The sequence below is a fragment of the Muntiacus reevesi genome, chromosome 1, assembly GCF_963930625.1.
Source record: "Muntiacus reevesi chromosome 1, mMunRee1.1, whole genome shotgun sequence".
NCBI lineage: Eukaryota > Metazoa > Chordata > Mammalia > Artiodactyla > Cervidae > Muntiacus > Muntiacus reevesi.
Genome location: NC_089249.1, coordinates 229,676,845 through 229,693,109, shown reverse-complemented (window position 1 = coordinate 229,693,109; position 16,265 = coordinate 229,676,845). Strand labels below are relative to the sequence as shown.

Genomic DNA, 16,265 nt, shown 5'->3' with positions numbered 1-16,265 from the left:
GTGGGGAGCGTGGGGGAAGGTTAGCACTTCCTTACTTCCGGGAACTACTAGGTGAATCCAAGATGCGCTAGGTTCACCTCTGTTATTTTCTGCCCCAGTTGTAGAACCAGGCATTTCTCCAAGGATCCCCGGTTCCTAGTCGAATGGGAGCTAAACAAGCACTGGGAAAGGTGGTTACTTTCGCGCTTCCGACGGGGTAGGAATCTCAAAACGCTCTCTCCGAGCGGGATCACTGGGAAAATGAAGGTGGGACAGCGGCAAAAGGACTGGAGAGCGCCCGCGGGTCTCGAACCACCCTCAAGAGAGAGTAATTTGACATGATGAACTCGAAGGAACCGCTGAGCTACAGCCAGCCCGAGGACGTTATCTGTATTTTGTCCTCTTGACTGCCGAGAAAGAGTTGCGTCACAATAAATTAATCAGAGTATATGTGATCCGGGCTAACTTGGCGACCTTAGAAAATCCATCTGCTCCCCCATCCCCAGCCCCAGCCCAGATACTTGGAGAATGCGCACCTGTGGACACACAGCAGTAAGGGCCAAGTCTCCCCTCTCCTATCTCCTAGTGAGCTCTTCCGCAGTTGCTTCCGAGCTCTTTCACATCTATTACTCGGCAGTCACCTAGTCTCTGACGTCTCCTCCAGCCTCTAGCTCCCCCGACAACAGCCCCTCCCCCGCCCCCTCCCCCACACGGGGCCGATAAGTGAACTTAACAATTTTCAGAGTGCCCTGAGTCAGGAGATTTGAATCTTTACAAGCTGCAAATTCGGGCCTTATCTTGGAAATTTGCAGCTAACCAGGTAAACCCTAGGGTGCCTATCCCAGGTGTTACACAGTTCCCAGGTGTTATGTAGTATTACTTGTTACTATTTAAGAAAATTATTAGAAACTGCATATGAATACTATTCCTTTTGTGTACACTGTAAACAGCCAATTCCTACTTTTCTTCAGTTAACCATGTTTACTATTTCAGTGTGCATCCCTCCGGTTCTATACACACTATAAATATACACACAATAGCCTTGACTGGTGGGAGTGAGGGGTGCAGGTAGGCTTATTGGGGATTAGTTTGTTGGGTATTGTTTTGTGTTTGTTAACATGTATTGGAGAGCTTTTAGTATGTATATAGATCTAATTCATACATACTGTAATGGCTGAATTTTGCTTGAGTATAAATGTACTAGTTTTACTTTAAATGTTTCACAGTTATAAACGTAGCTGCACTAAATATCCTTGTATGTGTATGTATACATAAGCAAGTCTGTTTTTAGGACATATTTATACAAGTAGAATTGCTGGATTAAAGACTCTTTGTATTTAAATTTTTGGAGGTTATGGGAGAGATTTGAGAGGCCCTGGGGGTGCCTGAAGCCAAAGAATCATCAGAAGCCATACAGATCTTTTGTTCCCTAAATACTTTAATTGGCAATTCCACCAGAATGTACATTCTATGATAGTTGGGGCCTTGATACCTTGTCCCAGAAGACACTACCAGGACCTAGAACAAGTTCAGCATCTCGGAACTCACAGGATGCATGAACTCAAGTAGGCCAGTCACAGCAAACTCTTCAATCAGAATGCAAAATTTCCTTGGATTTTTAGGAAGACCACAAACATCAAGAAAGCTTCTCTTCTGAGAAATTCTTCTAGGATTGCTCTAGGTTCCTAAATTTTCATCCCATCTCCTGCCTCCACCACTTTTAATTCACCAGCTTGAACCCCTCTAACACCCATGAGCTAGACAGATCCCTTGGAAACTCAAACCACTTGCCAGTCCCAAGGGAACATAGAGAAAGTGGACTTCAGAATTGCTTTTCAGTAGAGGTAACCTGAAGTCAGATTCCACCAGTACCAAAATGGGAGGGAAATCACTTGAAGTCAAGCTGAATTAGCTGTCTGAAGAATACTGAAGCACTGAAGGAACTCAGCACATTGACAAATTCTCCAGTCTGTCTTGAAAGGGGGAACAAAAGGACCCAAGGGACAAAGGCAGATTCTTACCAGAGGACCTGTAGAAGAGAATCCTGCCAAGGAAAGCACCAACTAATATGTCTGCAACAAATACTGTAGGAGAAATTTTGAACTGGTAAAGACACTATCAGTGTTTCCAGTGGCAAGATTCAGCATCAGAAATACAATTAGGTAAAAGATATGTCTGACAGTTAAGGAAATTCTGCAGAAAAGTCCAAACGGAAGAGTATATAGTACTCTGGGGGGTTCATAAGTGGTTCAGATGCTACATAAAGGTGTCAGAAGAGCTAGTTGAGGCAGAAAATGTCAACAATCCATATGGTAGCAGCCTTGTTAACCAAAATAGAGCCCACTTTTCAAGATACAGAACCAACTAACATTGTTACAGAATTCACTTGCTTAAAACTTGTGTAATTACCATTTGTGTTTTTTTACTTTAAGGAACTGATTTCCACCCCCACCCCCCCTACATCCCTGGGACCTGGCATAGTACCTGGTCCAGGGAATACCAAAGTTGTTTTTACTTTAGTTAACCAGTCTGTGCCATCTAATGCTCAAGTTAGACCAAATTAGGCAAGGCAGCTTCTCAATGGTTCTCAGTGGGGCTAGGGGAAGGAATTCTGCCCAGCCATCCCAACCTCCCGGGGAAACAGACATCTTTAACTGTCACAACTTGGAGAAGGTGCTATTGGCAACTAGTGAGTAGATGCTAAAGATACTCTAAATATCCTACAATGCACAAGGGTGCCCCCACAACAAAGACTTATCCAGGCCAAAATGTCAACGGTGCAAAACTGAAAACCCTGTGCCTAGCCTAACTGCAGATAGTTAAGAAAACACTAAGTTTTCAACCCTGAGCTCTGCTGTTCCAAAACCAGCAGATCAAAGGAGGCTAAAAAATAGGAGAAGTTTTTTTAGACTCCTCCAGGCACAGATCCCATCAGAGGGAAGTATAACTCTCGTCGAAGGACATCTAGAAAAAAAGTGACAGGGCTCAAATACAGGGAGAAGAAAAAGTGTGGGGAAGAAAAAAAAACAATACACAGGGAAGAATATGGAATGTTCCCACCAAATGTGAAATAGGCCCAGTCAATGCCATTTATTATACATGTTGAACAGCCTCTGAGACCCAAGGGCTCCCATATGAGGTTTTTTCCTTTTTCTTTTTTGCATCAAACAGGTTCTTCCAAGAGCCTGCTTACAAGGAAGACAAAAACAGAATAATCCTCAATAAAATGAAACAAACAGGAAAAGCTGAACAGATTTTACATATGAAGAACAAAAGTTAAAAAACTCACCAGACAAAAACCACACCACTCATCCCATTTAATTTCCTGTTACATGCTCTGAAGAAGCTGAGAACACCAGGCCCCAAGGCAGCAATGCTCTTGAGGCTCTAGCTCAGGCTCCCTCTATGTGACAGATTCATGCACACGCACCCGCACATACCACAGATCCAGGCAGAAGTACACATGCATGCACAGGTGGCCAGAGAACCACAAGGGAGATGGAGAGAGGTTGGCGGGGGGAGGGGGCAGTCAAGGATATACTATCAACTGGAAACTGGGGACCCAGAGAACCCTTCTGCTGTAGGCTGAGTCAAAATTAAAACAAAGGCAGAACACAGGATAAATGTAGAATGCTCAGATAAGAGCTGGACAGATGAAGAGGGAAAGATGCAAGGGGAGTTTCGGGAAAGCAGCCTCAGAAGAGGGGTTTTTCTTTATTGGGAAATCAGATGGTCAGAGGTCCTGTGTCTCCAGTGATATACTGAGGCTGAAGGAATATGCCATAGCATGTTCCTTTGCATTCTGTGCTCTCTCCCAAGGCAGAGGAAAACCAGAAACACCCACCCTCTAACCCTCCCCATTGCCACTCTTACCAACTTTCCCCAGTACCTCCCCCAAAATGACATCCACACACACACAGTTAGGCCCAGCAAAAAGCCAAGCATAGAAAGCCTCAGTAACTCTTCTTGGTGGAACCAAAGCCAGAGAAGCCCATCACAGCCGCCATTTCATCATCCTCCTCAAATGTCAAGTCCTCCTCAGCCCTCCTTTTCTTCTCCTTCTGCTTCTCTTTCTTGTAGGCTTTGGCCTTTTCCTCCTAGAGGAGAAATCACTCAGAATCAGTTCTGACTCCTGAGCAAACCTTGCTGAAAGAGATAGGTGAGTGTCTTTTCCATCTTTAGAAGAAAAACATAGACAAGTAAAATTTCAAGAGCAGAGGAAAAGCCACAGTAAAGATTGTAAGGGACAGGAAAGAGAAGTCTCAGCCTGTGGAAAGCATTTCTCAATCCTACATCCCAGTTCATCTCTAGCTCACAACAAGGTGATGGGAGAAAAGCCACAGGGCATAGAGTATATGCCAGGAGATGGTCTAAGTGCTTCATGTATATTACATCTATGATCTCTATGAGGAAACAGAGGTACAGAGAGGTTATATAGCTTGTCCAAGATTCATAGCCAGTAAATGGAGGAAACAGAATTCTGACCCAGTCAGCCTGGTTCCACAGGCCTAATGGGGACTAGGTGCACTTAGTTAATAACTCAGGTAGTAAAAAGAAAAAGAAAAGTATGGCCCAGAAAGTTTAGAAAAAAAGGATGGGTTTAGAGTCATTTCCTTCAGATTATGAGTCCCAAACAAGGGCAATAAATGTTTCCCTTAATGTATAGGAGTTCAGGAGACAAAATTCTCCTCTGGGAGTGGGAGTGGAATGAAGAAAAGAGCCTCCCCATGATTCATAACATAAAATTTAAAGCTGAAGAAGAGACAGAAGGATAGTAGAGCCCACCTCTTCTCTGAGTTCCTTCATCCTTTCCTCAAAATCATAATCCTTCTGCTTCTCTTCCATCTTCTTCTTGTTGACTTCAAAACGTTTCTTCACCTGATCCAAGGTGGAACGTTCCACACGCATAGACATGCCCAAGTTTCGCTGATCTGGGTAGGGTCAATAGAAAAAAAGGTAAGGTTCTTAAAACTTCTTAAGTCCCTCAAAAAGTCTTTTCCTGACATTAAAAGCAAAACCAAAAACTCGTAAAACATGCAGTAAAAAATATTAGGACAAAAAAAAAAAAACTTCTTGGCAGCAGCCCCCAATAACAAGATAAAGCAGCTTTCAACTACTCTTACTGAGCAAATGCACACCAATAGGAACAGTTAGGCCCAAGAGAAAACAATGGTTTGGACTTGTTGAGAGCCTAGAACAGATTCTCACCTCATGGACTCCAGGAACATTAAATAATGAAGTAAAGAATGGCCTGTGCTGAAGGAACTAGAGAATGCCCCAGACATAAAAAAGAAGTTCAATAGAAACTACCCTCTCCCTTACCCCATCACCAAAATTCAATCTCAGCCTCAATCACAAACTACCTCCAAGCCTTACGTTTCTTTCCATTAATGTGATCCAGGAAGTTAATAGAGTCTTTCACCACACAGTCACAGACATTGCAGTAGTATCTAGAAAACAGAAAGAAACAGCACTAGTTTCAAATCTGGTTATAAAGATTTTATTGCTTTCAGCCAAGAAACTCATAATGTTTAGGTAAAAATTCTTTTTAGAGGAGACACTTCTCATTTCCACAAATCCTTTGCTCTTAGAAGAGTGTGGCTTGCAACCTCCAAGATGGCCCCCGCAATGATGCCACCTATATTCCTACCCTATGTAGGCCGTTCTCAATTTGTACCAGGGTTACTCCGTGTGATCAACAGACTATATCAAAAGTGATGTTGTGTCACTTCCAAGATTAGGTTTTCTAAAAAAACATGCATTCTGCTTAGTCTGTTCATGTAGATCACCTGCCCTGGGGAAGCCACTTGCTTTGTTGTGAGTAGCACTATGGAGTGGCCCATAGAGCATAGAACTGAGGCCTCCAAATCACAGTCAAGTGACAGAGTTTGGACAAAGATCCTCCAGCCCTACTTACACCTCGGATGAATGCAGACCCAGCAGACACCCTGATGGCAGCTTTGTGAGAGACCCTGAGCTAGAACCACCTAGATAAGCCTTTCCCATATTACTTACCCATGTGAGATATTGTGAGCTATTCTTTGTTTTATGCTGCTAAATACTGGGTTAATATATTAACACAAATAGCAATAGATAACTAACACAAAGAGGAAAGGTAACAGTGAGTTTACTCAGAGAAGCAGCTCAGAGAAGTGTCACTTGTTGTTATCTGTGTTATGCTCCTGCTGGAAAACGCACCTAGACAGAGTAGTAGTGTTAGGCAAAAAGACAGAGTTCTTGTGAGACCTTTCTTCCTAAAGGTAAGGGTCTAGGAGGAAGGTGCACAACCAGGAAAACCATAACAACTATAACTTCTGTAGCCAGTCTTGAACCTCAACTCCCTTTATTCACCACCGACAGTTTCTGGGCTCTATTCTAGTTGCACCTAATTTCTCCCCTAGAAATCTCCTCAGCAGTCCTTTCCTTCATTTCTTCCTTTAGCAAGAGAACAAATAATCCCTTTTTAAGATATTAAGTAGTTACAGTGCTAATATGAAGAAGCCTACAGAGTAACCCCCTCTTACAGACATGTTAACTAGAGACCCTGGAGGAAAATGGATGGAATTACAGGAAACAAGGTTGTTATTCTGGGGGCAGGTATCCTGCATAACACTTCCTGGCTGTTTAACACTTCCTGGCTGCAGAGAAAGAAGAAAAGCCACTCACCCTCCCATCTCAGACTGTGGGGTGGTCTTGGTAATGACAATTGTCTTCCCGAGTTTGGATTCCAGGTCCACCTTGTAGTCCCTATGCCGGAGAAGCTCTCGCTTAACTGGCTGCACTGGTTTTCCTGAAATATAATGGGGAAGGAAGTCCCTTCATTATTAGAGTTCCTTAACCAGAAAGGAAAAGAAATGCATAAAATCCAAATTCAGAGGTCTACTTTCATTTCTTTTTTGAAACATGAAGCAAACGACACAACAGTCACTTGTAGCAGCAGCTAAGGAGAACCTCAACACAAAAAAATGACAAGCAATTCTTAACTCTCTACATCTTTTCTCCACTTTAAAGCCAACGAATCTAAAAGCAATTTTTTTATTCATTAATTAACTGAACTGAAGGCAAGAGTTCTGAATTTTCCCAAAAAGCAAACTTTTAAAAGAACAGCAAGACCACTCTTAAAAGGGAGACCAATATTTAGGAAATAATCTGTTGCATGCCAAGTACTATTATACAAGTAACATAAAAACTAAAAGATTTAGAGTATGTAATCTGGTGTGGAAGAAAGCAGAAGAATGTACTGTTTGAAAACAGACGAGAAAGTAAGATATTTCTTTCTACATAGTGGAATCTCTAGAAGAGGAGCACGAACTCCCTGACACTGTCTATCGCACAGAGAACAGTGCTAGACGCTAGGTTAAATACCATGTTTCCTGCTGGGAGAAAAAGAGGCTCTTCAATAGATGTAACACACAGCAGCGAAATATTCCTCCTCCTGTCACTACTAAGGATTCCACTCTCTTCTCTGTACCTGAGGAAAGTACTAAATGAGCCAAGCAAAGGCAGAGCAAGAAAGCCGAGAATCACAGAGCTGGAAAGCACCTCAAAAGCACTTCAGTCCATCTCCTCGCTTTCACCTTATACCTGAAGAAATCGAGAACCAGGGAGGCAATACTCTGCCACCAGATATTACAGAAGTATGGAGGACAGCGCATTTCAACTCCCCACCGACTCTACAACCACTGCATCGCCTCTACAATACAGTTAGCACTTGATGGAGCAAGTACCCACCATCCTTCTTTTCTCTCTCTTCCGTGAGTCTCTTCTCGGCGAGCTTCTCATATTCATCTTTGTCCCACTTTCGGCGAAAGTCCAAGTTTTTTGTCTGGGGGAAGAAAAATGCGCTTAAGACTCGCCGCTCATCGTGTCCAACTTCTGGAAAACCTGAAGAAACCGCGTCCACGCTGCCGAGGCGGCCCGGGACTTGAAGAGAGCGAAGCCTCTCCGGACACCACTAGGAGACTAAGGTTACCTCAGGACCCCAATCCGAGCCCTCCCCGATTCCTCAGACCCTGCACGAAAGCCTCACTGGGGAGCTCTTGAACCGGAGCCATTATGTTGCGAAGAGGTGTCGGAAAGCCAATTGGGTGTGGAATATCCAGCGCCGAGAAACCACCCCCAACCCCCGACTCCAAGCCTCCTCACACAACACCTACCCCACTGCCTGACGCCATCTTCACTGCGAAGTGAATGGGAAGCCGGAAAATGCCGTAAAAAGCGGCCTTGAGCCGTAAAGCAAGCTTGCCTCCAATCAGCTTAAATACTCGTGTTCTAAACGAGCTAAGAACTGGAGGGCTTCGAAAATAGGCTTGTCAGCCCCGCCTCCGCGCCGAGGAAGTAGCGCATGCGCAAGGAAAGTATGAAGCAACACGGAAGTAAGGGTGCCTGCAAACGTTTTTGCCCTGGCTTTCAAAACAGGTAGATTCAACTCATCTTAACAAGAGGAAAATAAGATTCAGATCAGTGCTCTCTCATCTAGTCTAATAAACTTGCGTGCATTTCAGGAGTTTCCAAACCTTTTAAGGCTGAAGCGCTGTTATAGGGTCTCAAATGCTTCACGTTAGTGCTTCACCACAAGCACTAAAGATACAGCCTCAGAGTACTGAACTGTTTGTAAAGGTTGCAGCTTTCGCAACGCACATATACAAAGCGCTTTTTGCAGTTTGTCTCTTTATCTTGAAGCAATGCTAGCACCCTTTGAAAAGTGAAAGTTAAAGTGAGGTCGCTCAGTCATGTCCTACTCTTTGTGACCCCATGAACTGGGGCCTACCAGGATCCTCCGTCCATGGGATTTCCCAGACAAGAGTGCTGGAGTGGGTTGCTATTTCCTTCTCCAGGGGATCTTCCCGACCCAGGGATCGACCCTTTGATTCACTCATTTTTCCTCCAGCTGAGAACATTAGGGTCATTCAATCCATAAGGCATAGTTTAAACAACATGATCGCACTTGGGAAGGTGGGTACCAGCAACACTCCCGTGAAGAACTCTAGCAGATGTCTAGTGAGACTGATATACACTGATTCAGTGGTGTGATTCTATCTCTAAATTGGGGGGAGGGGGAACTGTGGCCGCTCCCTTCACTCAATACAGAAGCATCACCCCAGGGAGATTACTCCTAGCTCACAGAATCCTCCAGTGTACACGCAAGCATTTTCTATGGCCTATGCAAACCAACTCCTTGATAACAAATTACTCAAACTACTCCATTTAAATTTTATTTAATATATTATACAACCACTTCAAGAACAGCCACCTCCATGGCAGGACATGGAAATCAGAGAAGTGATTCAGGCACAGGTAATGGGCTCCAAAATCATATCTCCATTTTGTCAGGTCACCTATTAAGTTCAACGTTTAAGATTATTAAACAAACAGGCTCACCCTGTTATTATTAACAGTGAATGGGCTAAAGAGATGCCACATCAATACGGGCAGTGCGATGCCCTTAGGATAGCAACTCTGTTTTCAAACAGAACAGAAAGCAGTCATTTCCCCTCCTTGCTGTCTCCCCAAAACTCCCTGGACAGCTCATGACTAGGTTTTGGACAAACTTTCCAGAAGCCATAGCAGAAGGCTAAATATATGACTTTTGATCTCAATGGTTCAGAATCCTCTCAACCTGAGGTGACTTTCCCAGAGACTTGCTGACAGCAACCATCTCAGCACATTGTTGGTAGCATTCAATAGCATTTCAAACCTGCCATCTGCCTTGGCAGTTAGAGCATATCTCTTTAACATACCAGCCATCATGTGTGCCCATGCAGCATAGCTGCTCACACTAGCCTAGGAGTCCTCAGGGCATGCTACAGTTCTATACTCAGAAAAGATAAGGATCCAGAAACACTTGTCACCCATTCTGGCCAGCAGGTGTGAAGTCCTTTAGGAAGTCAGTCCTAGGTGAAACGTTTTCTACAAAGAGCAGCAGATGGCATTCAGGTAATGATCAAGACTCAGACAGTCGTTTCTGAATTTCAGCCACTAGATTTTCCCGTTTAATGGCCACCTGAAACATAAGAGAACCTTCATGTGACAAACTAGAGAGTGATACTAGTTTCTTAAGCCTCTAATTTTCTGGATTCATTTACCTCTGCAACTGCTCCCACTACTTGGGCAACCAGTAGGGAGGAGTATGTGCTTCAACCTGACCTGGAGAATGTACCCCCTCAAGACTAAAGTGATTCAAACACCTAATCTATGTCTGTTTTGTTGATTAATCTTGAAATACCCATGGAGATTTCACTTGTCCTTTTGCCCATCCATCCAATCATCAGCTATAATGGTTGCCCAGGATGGAGCCTCATTCACCTCTATCACTATTAACCCTGGAGATACTTCCACAGCTAAAATATACATATTTCTCAAAGAATCTAAGAAAGGTATAAACACTTGGTCCCTCCTATTTCTGGCTTGCCTGACTCACCTCCTCCCTGCTGGCCACTGAACGGAGCTTGATTATCCCTTCTTTCAGTTCTTGCTCACCAATAATGACCACCAGTGGAATGCCCATGTTCTCACAGTAGTGCAGTTGGGGTAGTAGTTTAGGGTTGTTCTTATACATCAGCTCTGCCTGAAAAGGGTGAAGTAAGAATAGGGGATTTAGAAGTTAAGCATACCACTGAAATCCCAGGAGCAAACATATCTAAAAAATAAGTACCTAGCCTACTTGTACTTAAGAAGATACTCCAGTGAAGACTGGAAAGGTCTTGAGTTCCACCCTAGGTATAAGCTAGAAGTGGGCCTGGTGCATGAATTCTACATATACCTAGATGGTGTGGCTTTTAGCTCCTTTATACCTTGATCCCAGCATCCCAAAGCTCTGCAATTAGCTTCAACCGTTCTTGAAGAAAGTTCTTCTGTGGTGTGGCCACAAACACTTGGGTCTCTGTGGTCCGTATCTTCTCACCAAAAATCTAGTAAAAGAGAGAGAGAAAGTAAACTAATAATAACTTCTTTTGCACCAATATTTCAAAAACACAAAAACAATCATCAAAAAACAGTCCAACTGCACCTCCAGAAACATGAGTTTTTAACGCATGCAGCCCCACTCTAACCCTACCAAGGACCTACCTTCATCCTCTGCTCCACAATGGAGAAGATTCGCTCTACCCCAATGCTGAGCCCCACACATGGCACCCTGTGGCCTTTGGGGTCAAACATGCCCACTAGCCCATCATAGCGACCACCAGCAGCCACACTGCCCACATTCAGTGGCTCCTCCTCAGCATGCACTGGGGTCTGTAGCAGCACTGCTTCATAGATCACTCCTGTATAGTAGTCCAGGCCTCGAGCCAAGCTCAGGTCAAAGGAGACCTGTGGAGACAAAGTTATAGTCAGTGTCACACAAGACTCAGGACCCTGAGAGCCCTAGACACAGCAAGAGGTCAACTCCCTATTCAGCTAACCTTCTCAGCAACTCCAAATAAAGTCAGGTATTCAAACAGCAGCTTCAGGTCTCCCAAGCCCTCTAGGGCCTGCTTGTTCTGGGATAGTCTGGGATCCTGGAACATTTGCTCCACCAAGGATATCCCACCTGGGGAGACATGTAGGGAGAAATAAGGTCTGTGTTATACACCCAGATGTGTTTCATTCAAATTTAACCCTAATGTGCTTCAACTAGTCCTCCTCATTTTCTTTAAAAAAAAAAAAGATCCTGATCATATCCAACCAGATTTCCCTCTTCTACCTCCATCTTTGATATCTGAAGACATAACTGGTTACAGTAAGTAAAAAGGTTATTAAATTCAAACCAGGCTCTGGAACTTAGCACATTTATGGAAAAGAGCTGTTTCAGAGGTAGAAGTTATACACAGATCACCCTTACTCTGGTTCTATCACCTACCTCTAAAATAAAAACACTGGTTCTTACCATGACACTGGACATAATCCCCAATTCGATCAGCCACTTCAGGAGCCAGGCCTTTCTTTACCACCATCTCATGTCTCACATCTTTCCAAGACATCTGCACAAACATCCAAACATTAGGCTAGCCCCAAGATCCCTCTTTCTCTAAATGGAAAAGGATATCTTGTTTCATTCATTAGGTATGTCATGAGTAGCTAACACTATATTCCACACAGTTAGAGGCAGTTTAGGAAATCTAGCCATAATCTCCACTGCACAGCAAAATTCAGGTCTTGTTTCAGAATGTCTCCTTATATTCCTCCCAGAAATAACTCACTTCTGGCCACCATCTCCTCTAAGGGTATAGGTTTGAAGGCAGGGTCTATTGAAGCGTGTCTTTTTCATTACCTTGTCTAGTTTGTCTACTGAGGAGCAGATGGCATGGAACTTGCTTTCAGGAACACCACAGACAGCAAATATTCCATCCAAAATCCGCCGGTCATTGATCTGTAAACTCAATGGAAGCAACCCAAATGCCTTGTCAATGACCTCTCCATCAAAACAATGGCAGTCCCAACTCTCCTGACTCATAAAAGGGACAGAAGTTTCACAGAATGATTATATAGCTATAGATATGAAATGCAACACTTGTACAAAGAAAATCCTAGAGCTATAGGCTCAATGGCTGGTGTCACCTATGTCTTGAGACAGTTTTGAGACAGCATTGAGCCAAATCCAGACTTCGCCCCTCAGTCCTCAGCTCTGGCCTCACCTTAATGAGAAAATCCCCCAGCTGCAATCCGCTAAGGATTTCACACATGATCTTCAAACATTCTGCATCAGGGATCATAGGGTCAAATTGACCAGCAATGTCAAAGTCCTGCAGCAAAGAAAAAGATGGGAAAAAAATTACTGAGCAGCCAGTTCCCTGGTCGTGGCCCCCAGAATTCTCAAACTCCATCAGGTTTCTTACACACTGGTAGAATTCCCGGTAACGGCCTTGGACTATGGTTGGGCTCTCCCGCCGCCACACTTTTCCAACATGATAGCGTTTCATCTTCTTCACTTTATTCATTGCCAGATAACGAGCAAAAGGGACCTCACATAAATAGGTTAAGGAAGAAGGATACTGCATCCAAAGTTTAGGCCCAGTGGAAAGACATTAGGGAGGACTGGAGCTCTATTAATCAAATCTCATCCACTAGAATTAGAACAAGGACCTTCTTTGTCTCCTTTCTCTATACCCATGGCTTAGCAATCAATGTATGTTAAATAGTGTCAACGAAGGAATCCCAGCTAGCAAGACTGCAAGTTCTATAAAAAGCAGTGGAAACAGAGATAGAAATGACTCAAGAACTTCAAGTCTGGGCATTCCCTCCCACTCAGATCAATTCTTAACTGTCTTAGAAGAGTCAAGCTTCAGAACCTGGATTTGTCTAAAATTTCTAGGTCAATTTTTCTTCAAATGCTCAAGGACCACCTACATCCTAATTCCCAAGTACCTGTTTAAAATGCAGATTGCTAACTCCCACTCCAGCTACAGAAATAAGAACATCAGGGGCTAGAGGTCAAGAATTTGTATTTCGGCAAGCTTCCCCCAGGGATGCTGACATACTATTTGGGGGGGGGGGGTGGGGCACACTGCATGGCATGGGGGAATCTCAGTTCCCCAACCAGGGATCGAACGTGCACCCTCTGTATGAGTCTTACCACTGAACCACCAGGGAAGGTCACCTAACACACTATAGACTTAAATGACAATGCACTAAGACAGGCTGTGCTGGCAGAACTGCCTTCTGGAAGAAACCAGAAATAAAGACTGCTGCCAACAAGACTATAGGGTCCCAGAGCCACTCTTTTCCGGTTAGTCAGAGATGCCCTCTGGGTTTGGAGAGAGGGAAGTCCTCCAGAACTCAGGATACAGTAAGGTCATAGCGCAATGACAGCAGCTCTCCGCCCTGATCCTGCAGGTCATAGATGAGCCCAGAGTCTTCTCCATACTTCTCAGTGAGCATCTCCTACAGAGGCCAAACACAAGTGCCATGTTAAAAGGAAAAGTCCAGGACATAGGCTAGAATCCCCTTGGGAAATAAGGCATGTGAAGAAATGGGGTTCCTGCACTTTTTTCACCTCTTACCTTTAGTTCAAATGCCGGGGTATCCAACCCCTTTGCTCCATGACGTTTAAAGCAGCTAACAACCACATCAAGAATTTTCTCCCTCACCACCATCTGCTGGGGACTAAGATCTCTGGTACCCTAGAAATCAAAAGGAGCCAGAGTGAAAACAAAACCAAGCCCATTTAAGACAAAGAGTTAAACTATACCTACAATATAAGGTCTGGAGTTGAAATCACTTTGGATTCAGATGACTATGAGCCCCACCCAGTACCTCCAGAATAGTAAAGACTTTTTTTAAATTAGTTAGAAAAAACATTAAAAGTAGGGAATTCCCTGGGGGTCCAGTGGTTAGGACTCTGTGTTTAGGATATGGGTTCAATCCCTGGTCAGGGAACTAAGATCCTGCACTGTAAGACACAGAGTATGGCCAAAACAAATGAAAACATTAAAAGTGGTTGGAAAGGGAAGCAGAGGGGAGAACTCCAAGGCATTCTAATGGACACGGTGAGATACAGGGTATTACCTTTGGGGTCTTGATAATAAAATTTGACTTCTCTTGATGAGGTTTCAGTTGGGATGTAAACAGTGCCTCTGCAACCTGGCAGAAAAAATGTGAGATACAGATCCTCTCATTCTGGCCAGAGGAACTTCCTTGGTGATCCAGCAGCTAAGGCTCCACACTCACAATGCAAGGGGGGCTGGGTTTGATCCCTGGTCCCCTGGATCCCACATACTGCAACTGGGAGTTCCCATGCCACAACTAAAAGATCTTGCATGCTGCAACTAAGACCTAGCACAGCCACATACTGGCAAGGATTGTGGTATCTCTGGCCCTGTGCACCACCAACCTGCAAATATTTTTGGCCCTGAGCAATAGGAACTCTGAACACTATGCTATCTATCCTAATCTCAGCGCACTTCCAAAAACCCAGCTGTATGTGCAACACATATAAGATCAGGTGTTTATCATACAAGCTTCCTCACCAAATTCAGAGTTTTCAAATATATGGAAAAATTTAATCACCCAAAAACAATGAAGGCACAAAGAAACCCAAGACTACCACCACTGACCATCTAGGAGTAGGGACTAATATGATCTCTAGTTCTGTTTCCACTCAAACAGCAAAAAATAAAAATTGTTAATAAGATAGCAATGGTCATTAGGCTTAGAGATAGGGAAAAAATTAACTTGAAGACAGAAGAGAACCAGCCCAAGTACAGCGCATTCTCTTTTCTCCAAGAACAGAGAACAATGCCTGTGGAACAAACAGGAATGGATTAAAAAAAAAAAAAAAAAAAAAAGATTAGTAGGATGCTGTGACTGCAAATAACAAAAGATATGCATCCTGTTGGTCATGATAACATAAAGCATCTACGAAGAAGTCAACAGTGTCTTTCCCAAGGTAAAACATAATCTGTGATTTTACTACCAGCAGACTGTACACCCTTCCAGAAATATAGAGGGTGTAGTTCATACTTTGGTGGATTCAGTTCTCCAAGCCCACAGCCCCTCCTAAGAATCCATAATCTCTGAAAACTACAAACTGGGATGAGGGGGATTCATTTTGAGGTAAATTCTAACGTGAACTCACTCTACTTATGGTCGTTAGTGGGAATGTTCACATTCTTTGCTTAAATTTTTTTTTAATGTGTTTGACCCCAAAAGGTTCAGATAAGGGATAGTGGACCTGTACTAAAATGCTCCCTTACTACCTAGTCATATGTAAGTCATTTAACCTTGCAGCCTCCACTTCCTCAACTATAAAATGGAAATATAACCCCAACCTCTCAAGATTGCTTTGATGATTCAATCATAAAGCATCCTAAAAGGCCTTAGCTCTGTGTCGGTATATCTAGGGCACTAGATGTAATACGGCGGGAGTACAGGCTGAGAGTTCATGCTTTCAGACCTGGAGATCCTGCCCCGACAGACCAGAGCTATCTCAGTCTGGCTCACCTGACTGTGAGAACGGACTGCCCTGATGCACACAGCACCGGGCGGCCGCCGGAGCTGACCAAGCAACACAGTCCAGGCTCTCCAATGTAAGAGTCCGAGCTGGGGCATCTTGCGGCAGGAAGCAGGATTTCCGGAACAAGAGGCAAAAGACCTAAAAATGAGGCAGACAGGACCCCAGGAAAGGTTACAGGACGCTGTGGAGGCGAAGCCGAGCACCAAAGATGAGATGAGTGCTTCTACACCTCTCACACCTAACACAGCCGCTCCACTGCTCTCCGGCTCCCGCCAGGCCTCCACACGTCCGATAGGAGCCGGAAGTGATTTTTTTATTGGGCGGTGGCTCTCTAGGCGTATGGGCCAACTACTCG

At 44.0% G+C, this 16,265-nt stretch overlaps 2 protein-coding genes across 6 annotated transcripts; both read right to left on the bottom strand.

Moving 5' to 3' along the window:
• Positions 1–1,399: 1,399 nt before the first annotated feature.
• On the bottom strand, positions 1,400–8,189 carry ZMAT2 (zinc finger matrin-type 2). Its single transcript, XM_065918718.1, has 6 exons — positions 8,136–8,189; positions 7,711–7,804; positions 6,646–6,769; positions 5,356–5,429; positions 4,765–4,910; positions 1,400–4,076 (listed from the first exon to the last, which is right to left on the bottom strand). Exons 1-6 carry the CDS (start codon positions 8,151–8,153, stop codon positions 3,933–3,935), a joined length of 600 nt encoding a protein of 199 aa, XP_065774790.1. The 5' UTR covers positions 8,154–8,189; the 3' UTR covers positions 1,400–3,932.
• Positions 8,190–9,830: 1,641 nt separating this feature from the next.
• LOC136156199 (histidine--tRNA ligase, mitochondrial) lies at positions 9,831–16,197 on the bottom strand. Of its 5 annotated transcripts, none has more exons than XM_065918713.1 (14): positions 16,149–16,197; positions 15,898–16,048; positions 14,464–14,538; positions 13,959–14,078; positions 13,744–13,839; positions 12,795–12,920; positions 12,594–12,701; positions 12,230–12,403; positions 11,846–11,939; positions 11,382–11,509; positions 11,047–11,289; positions 10,773–10,889; positions 10,400–10,546; positions 9,831–9,982 (listed from the first exon to the last, which is right to left on the bottom strand). In XM_065918713.1, exons 2-14 carry the CDS (start codon positions 16,003–16,005, stop codon positions 9,923–9,925), a joined length of 1,596 nt encoding a protein of 531 aa, XP_065774785.1. In that variant the 5' UTR covers positions 16,006–16,048; positions 16,149–16,197; the 3' UTR covers positions 9,831–9,922. The 5 variants fall into 5 exon arrangements, with proteins under 5 accessions (XP_065774785.1, XP_065774788.1, XP_065774786.1 ...); XM_065918716.1 differs by having other exon boundaries at positions 10,459–10,546; XM_065918714.1 differs by having other exon boundaries at positions 12,230–12,328.
• Between the last annotated feature and the right edge of the window lie 68 nt (positions 16,198–16,265).

Coding starts and splice junctions, on each gene's coding strand:
- ZMAT2 (XM_065918718.1), bottom strand. Junction 6,770..7,710: donor AGAGAGAGAAAAGAAGGATG/GTGGGTACTTGC, acceptor ATTATATTTCAG/GAAAACCAGTGCAGCCAGTT. Junction 4,077..4,764: donor TGAAGGAACTCAGAGAAGAG/GTGGGCTCTACT, acceptor TTTCTCCTCTAG/GAGGAAAAGGCCAAAGCCTA.
- LOC136156199 (XM_065918713.1), bottom strand. CDS start 16,005: ATGCCCCAGCTCGGACTCTTACATTGGAGAGCCTGGACTGTGTTGCTT. Junction 14,539..15,897: donor CAGTCCGTTCTCACAGTCAG/GTGAGCCAGACT, acceptor TTTTTCTGCCAG/GTTGCAGAGGCACTGTTTAC. Junction 12,702..12,794: donor ACCGGGAATTCTACCAGTGT/GTAAGAAACCTG, acceptor TCTTTGCTGCAG/GACTTTGACATTGCTGGTCA.